We start from the raw sequence: 6,248 nt of genomic DNA, 5'->3' as shown, positions 1-6,248 counted from the left end.
TTAGTTTTATCTGTTCGACTTCGTTTAGCTGCCTGTGTCGTAAGTGAGGGGTAGATGAAGTTGGTGTAAATGGGAATAACAACGTGGCAGTAGTGTGTTTGTTATGGTGTGTCAACAAGTGCCAGTCAGCGGCCGCTCATCATGACCAACGTAACATCTCACTCTTTTTTTTCCACATTTTTTGCCTTCTAATTTGCGTTTAACTCGCCTCTAATTTATATATTGTGTGTATATATATAATCGTTGCTACGATATACTATCATTGGGTTATCCAACTAATTAAATCTACTTATTCATGCTTATCATACTTATTCTTGCTCCTTCTACATAAACACTACACTCAAACTTCTCACCAACCTTAACAGGACACATGATCATAACACAAGACACAATCACATTTTGATGTACCCCGTGTCCACATCACACTGTGTAACAACTCTATTCACGTAAAGAGCCCCAAAATTTGGAAATCATTAGCAGTAAATACTAAAGTAACTCGGTCTGAACATCAGTTTAAGATTTCTCAAAAAACATCTACTTACCCTAATCTAAATACTCAATACTTAAATTTGCCAAAAAGATCTCCCAATTACCTAAATGTTAACACTTCAAAATTTAGTTTAATATAGGCAAATGCAAAGTTCTGAATGTTGGACAGGACAATAACCATGCTACATATAAACTAAATTATGGATAGTGAGGGAAGGTAGATGCTAAGGGAGGAGATAATGAAGGAGTAATAATAATGGTAGATAGTATGGGAGTGGTGATGGAGGCATCATCACTCACTATCTGATAACCAGGCACACAATAAACTTCTAATAATGTAATTTTGACAAATTGTCATGTTAGTGTCATGAGTGACAGCTGGTCATGGCACCATGTAAAACAGAATATTTAACAGGAGCTCAAAACTCATATGAAATGTCATTGTTTGGATTGATGAATGGCTCACTGAACACAAAATTATATTATGGCTTCATCATTTCATTAATTTCCTTGTTGTCAGTGTAAATTTCATCTCCCTTAAGCAAGGAGCCCAGTTTTCAGGGACGGTACAGGATTTTACAATGGTATAAATTTGTACTGTGTTTGTATGAGCTAACAGATTTAAATTTAGGTCTTTGATTTTTTCATTTCCAGTTGTTCTCTTAAAAAATTTACAGTAATCATAAAGCTTGTAGGATGCACAATGTTTCGGGCTAAAACTTGGTCTAGTTTTTAGGAACTGCAAAGTTTTCTTAATAATTTAGATGTAGGCAAAGGTTTTATGAGGCCTCAATAAGGAAGTTCACATCTGACCTAGAGACTGTTGACTGGCCTAGTGAAAGCATTCAAAGTAATGAGTCTTTTCTTTTATTTATTGTATTCAATTCAATTCAATTCAAAGTTTATTCTCTATAAGGATTACAATGTTGAATTTACAGAATTTGGTTATTGTGTGGTTTACATGTAGTTAAATAATGATTACAGAGTGTACCACTAGAATGCCTAGCATGGCTAGGCATTCTGGGCAGACTTAGTTTAATTCTTTATTTTAAAATATTACAAATTATGAGGTAAGTTGGTATTATGGCTAAGTGACTAAATACTAGTTTGTGAGTTTAGCAATGTGAATGCTTTTGTTTTGGCACAGTACATAGTTTCAGTATTGGAGTATCATAGGATTCATTATTTTAAGATTGAGATCAATATTTCTGTTTATGGTCAAATGGGTGAGTGAGTGTAAGTGTGAACCACCAGGTGGTATTTGTGTAGTTAGTTGATGGGGTGTATCAGGGAGATAAGATGTTTTCTAGTGGTAGTTTTGAAGGTGATGAATGTGTCTGCAGTTCTAGAGTTCTCAGGTAGGGTGTTCCAGATTTTAGGGCCTTTGACATACATTGAATTTTTGTAAAGGTTTAGTCGGACACGGGGAATGTCGTACAGATGTTTGTGTCTGGTGTTATGCCTGTGGGTTCTGTCACAACTATCAAGAAAGCGTTTTAGGTCAAGGTTGATATTGGAGTTTAAGGTCCTGTAGATGTAGATTGCACAGTAGTAAGTGTGGATGTACTGAACAGGGAGTAAGTTTAGATCTATGAAGAGTGGGGGGGGGGGTTGCCAGGGATGGGATTTAGTGATTATTCTTACTGCAGCTTTTTGTTGGGTTATTATTGGCTTTAGGTGTGTTGCTGCAGTTGATCCCCAAGCACAAATAGCATAGGTGAGGTATGGATAAATAAGTGAGTGGTATAGTGTGAGAAGGGCATTTTGTGGCACGTAGTATCATATCTTGGAGAGGATCCCAACCGTTTTGGATACTTTTTTGGTTATGTGTTGGATATGGGTGCTGAAATTCAGGTTGTTGTCAAAGTATAGACAATTATGCCCGAAATGCACTGCATTAGTGGCTTTCTTTCAAGCCTACTTTTGTACTGATTCATGTAAACATACTGCATTTCTTGTATGGCTCAAAGAAATAAAATTATTAGCTGCCTTACTTACTTTCTTTAGTAAGGTACAAGTACATATAAGTACAATTATCATACATAGATTAACATAAGTGTAAATTAAGTGAGTTTATTCAGGTACTGGTACACATAAATACAGTTACATAAATTATCATACATAGCAGCATATGTGTAGATTACCTAGGATAACTCAAAAAAATCATTGCCCTATTTCCACTGAGGTCCTCTCTTATTGTACTTACAATTGTAGTTAGCTGCATAAAAAGTCCTACTTAAAATTTAAGCATTAGAATTAGTTTGCCCAGAATGCAGTGCATAATTAGTGGCTTTCTTTTGTAAGTACATTTACTCAGGTATACACAAATACAATTACATAGATTATCATACATAACAGCATATGTGTAGAGAACCTAGGATAACCCGACAAAGTGACTTATTTCTATTGGGGTCCTTACTCATTTCCATTGTGCCTACCATTGCACCTGCATAAAGAAATGAAAATTGTATTGTATATTATCATAATAATTTATCATACAATATCAAACAATACTGTATCGCATATCATCACACAATATTGTATCGCATATCATCACACAATATTGTATCGCATATCATCCCACAATATTGTATCGCATATCATCCCACAATATTGTATCGCATATCATCCCACAATATTGTATTGCATGTCATCACACAATATTGTATCGCATGTTATCATCCAACATTGTATCGCATGTTATCATCCTACATTGTATCGCATGTTATCATCCTACATTATATCGCATGTTATCATCCTACATTGTATCGCATGTTATCATACAATATTGCATAGCATGTTATCATACAATATTGTATCACATGTTATCGTACAATATTGTATCGCATGTTATCATACAATATTGTATCGAATGTTATCATACAATATTGTATCGAATGTTATCATACAATACTGTATCGAATATTATCATACAATATTGTACGAATATTATCATACAATATTGTATGAATATTATCATACAATATCCTATCGAATATTATCATACAATATTGTACGAATATTATCATACAATATTGCATGAATATTATCATACAATATTGCACGAATATTATCATACAATATTGTACGAATATTATCATACAATATTGTATGAATATTATCATACAATATCGTATTGAATATTATCATACAATATTGTACGAATATTATCATACAATATTGCACGAATATTATCATACAATACTGTACGAATATTATCATACAATATCGTATTGTATATTGTCATACAATATCGTACTGTATCACACAATATCGTACCATATACAATATCGTACCGTATCATACAATATTGTATTGTATGTTATCACACAATATTGTTCGTATATTATCACGTTTTTTTTTGGTTATCCGAGGTTCTCTACACATGTGCTGCTATGTAAGATAATCTATGTAACTGTAGTTGTGTATACCTGAATATATTTATTATATATTGTATATCATACAATATTATATTGTATATTATCATACAATATCGTAGTTTATTTTCATACAATACAATACTATATTATCACACAATATTGTATTCAATCATACAATATTGTATTATATATTACCATTATGCATTAATATTTTTCTTACTGGTATTTGTCCTCAGGCATTTTTGCCTGCCAGTACAAAGTATACAATACAATACAATTATTATTTCCTTGCAAGTTTACACTGAGATTCTGTAATTACAATAATGAGTTGCAGTGCAAAGAGAGCCACTATCATGCCATGGCATTATGGGCAGAATAAATTTAATGGCTTACAGACTACTTAATACTAGAGAAATTGATCATATTCTGTTTAAAGTGGTACATCTGTTTTTATTTATAGCAGACAGTAAGTTTACTCAAATTACAAACCGGGGATATTACATTGGGACAGGATGAAAGTATTTTGTAGGTTGTGTATATCAATAGTAAATATTTAAATTATATTATTGGAATATAATATTGAGCGTTGGTGAAATTAGTTTACAGTATGAGAATGCTACAATTTGGCTGTATAGTGTTGGGCAGGTACATATTTATATTACAATGTAGTAAGTATCATGTATGAATTTTGGGTATAAGAACATAAGAATGAAGGAACACTGCAGCAATCCTACTGGCCCATGCGAGGCAGGTCCAAGTCTCCTACCGGCTTAAGCCAATGCACCCAACCTAGTCAGGTCAGGTCACATTGACTTAAGGGAGGAACACGGCAACCGACCTCGTAGCACAAGCTAATCAGGTCCAACTCACACCCATCCACACCCACTCATGTATTTATCCAACCTATTTTTAAAGCTACACAATGTTCTGGCCTCTATAACTGTACTTGGGAGTTTGTTCCACTCATCCACAACTATTATCAAACCAGTACTTTCCTATATCCTTCCTGAATCTGAATTTTTCCAACTTAAAACCATTGCTACAAGTCCTGTCTAGGATAGATATTTTCAGCACACTATTTACATCCCTTTTATTTATTCCTGTCTTCCATTTATACACCTCAATCATATCCCCCTTTCCATTATGGAGGGGACAGAGAGGGGAAAAAGAGAGGGGAAAAAGAGAGGGGGGAAAGAGAGAGGGGGGGAAAGAGAGAGGGGGGAAAGAGAGAGGGGGGGAAAGAGAGAGGGGGGAGAGAGGGGAGAGGGGAGAGAGAGGGGTTAATATAACGGATTGCGAAAAAGATTTAGTTCTGGTTAGCAGTAATCTGAAACCAAGACAACAGTGCATAAGTGTTCGCAATAAAGCTAACAGAATCCTTGGCTTCATATCAAGAAGCATAAATAATAGGAGTCCTCAGGTTGTTCTTCAACTCTATACATCCTTGGTTAGGCCTCATTTAGATTATGCTGCACAGTTTTGGTCACCGTATTACAGGATGGATATAAATTCTCTGGAAAATGTACAAAGGAGGATGACAAAGTTGATCCCATGTATCAGAAACCTTCCCTATGAGGATAGACTAAGCGCCCTGAATCTGCACTCTCTAGAAAGACGTAGAATTAGGGGGGATATGATTGAGGTGTATAAATGGAAGACACGAATAAATAAAGGGGATGTAAATAGTGTGCTGAAAATATCTAGCCTAGACAGGACTCGCAGCAATGGTTTTAAGTTGGAAAAATTCAGATTCAGGAAGGATATAGGAAAGTACTGGTTTGATAATAGTTGTGGATGAGTGGAACAAACTCCCAAGTACAGTTATAGAGGCCAGAACGTTGTGTAGCTTTAAAAATAGGTTGGATAAATACATGAGTGGGTGTGGATGGGTGTGAGTTGGACCTGATTAGCTTGTGCTACGAGGTCAGTTGCCATGTTCCTCCCTTAAGTCAATGTGACCTGACCTGACTAGGTTGGGTGCATTGGCTTAAGCCGGTAGGAGACTTGGACCTGCCTCGCATGGGCCAGTAGGATTGCTGCAGTGTTCCTTCATTCTTATGTTCTTATACCCAAAATTCATACATGATACTTACTACATTGTAATATAAATATGTACCTGCCCAACACTATACTGCCAAATTGTAGCATTCTCATACTGTAAACTAATTTCACCAACGCTCAATATTATATTCCAATAATATAATTTAAATATTTACTATTGATATACACAACCTACAAAATACTTTCATCCTGTCCCAATGTAATATCCCTGGATTGTAATTTGAGTAAACTTACTGTCTGCTATAAATAAAAACAGATGTACCACTTTAAACAGAATATGATCAATTTCTCTAGTATTAAGTAGTCTGTAAGCCATTA

The 6,248-nt window shown here is 34.9% G+C and overlaps 1 protein-coding gene across 4 annotated transcripts in view; it reads left to right on the top strand.

Annotated features, from left to right (window-relative positions):
• GABPI (zinc finger DHHC-type palmitoyltransferase GABPI) overlaps positions 1 to 6,248 on the top strand; it is a 52,625-nt gene that overhangs the window by 440 nt on the left and 45,937 nt on the right. Inside the window, exon 1 of one of the 4 annotated variants that reach the window (XM_053771589.2) lies at positions 4 to 150. The exons of 2 other annotated variants lie outside the window; for them this stretch is intronic. In XM_053771589.2, the coding sequence (XP_053627564.1) occupies positions 142 to 150 (9 nt within the window). In that variant the 5' untranslated portion in view covers positions 4 to 141. Of the gene's footprint in view, positions 1 to 3; positions 151 to 253; positions 1,074 to 6,248 lie in introns of those variants that run through there. One more of the 4 variants, XM_053771590.2, reaches the window with a different exon arrangement.

The sequence above is a fragment of the Cherax quadricarinatus genome, chromosome 5 (genome assembly GCF_038502225.1).
Source record: "Cherax quadricarinatus isolate ZL_2023a chromosome 5, ASM3850222v1, whole genome shotgun sequence".
NCBI lineage: Eukaryota > Metazoa > Arthropoda > Malacostraca > Decapoda > Parastacidae > Cherax > Cherax quadricarinatus.
The sequence above is the reverse complement of the archived record's forward strand: the minus strand, read 5'-3'. Positions and strand labels throughout refer to the sequence as shown.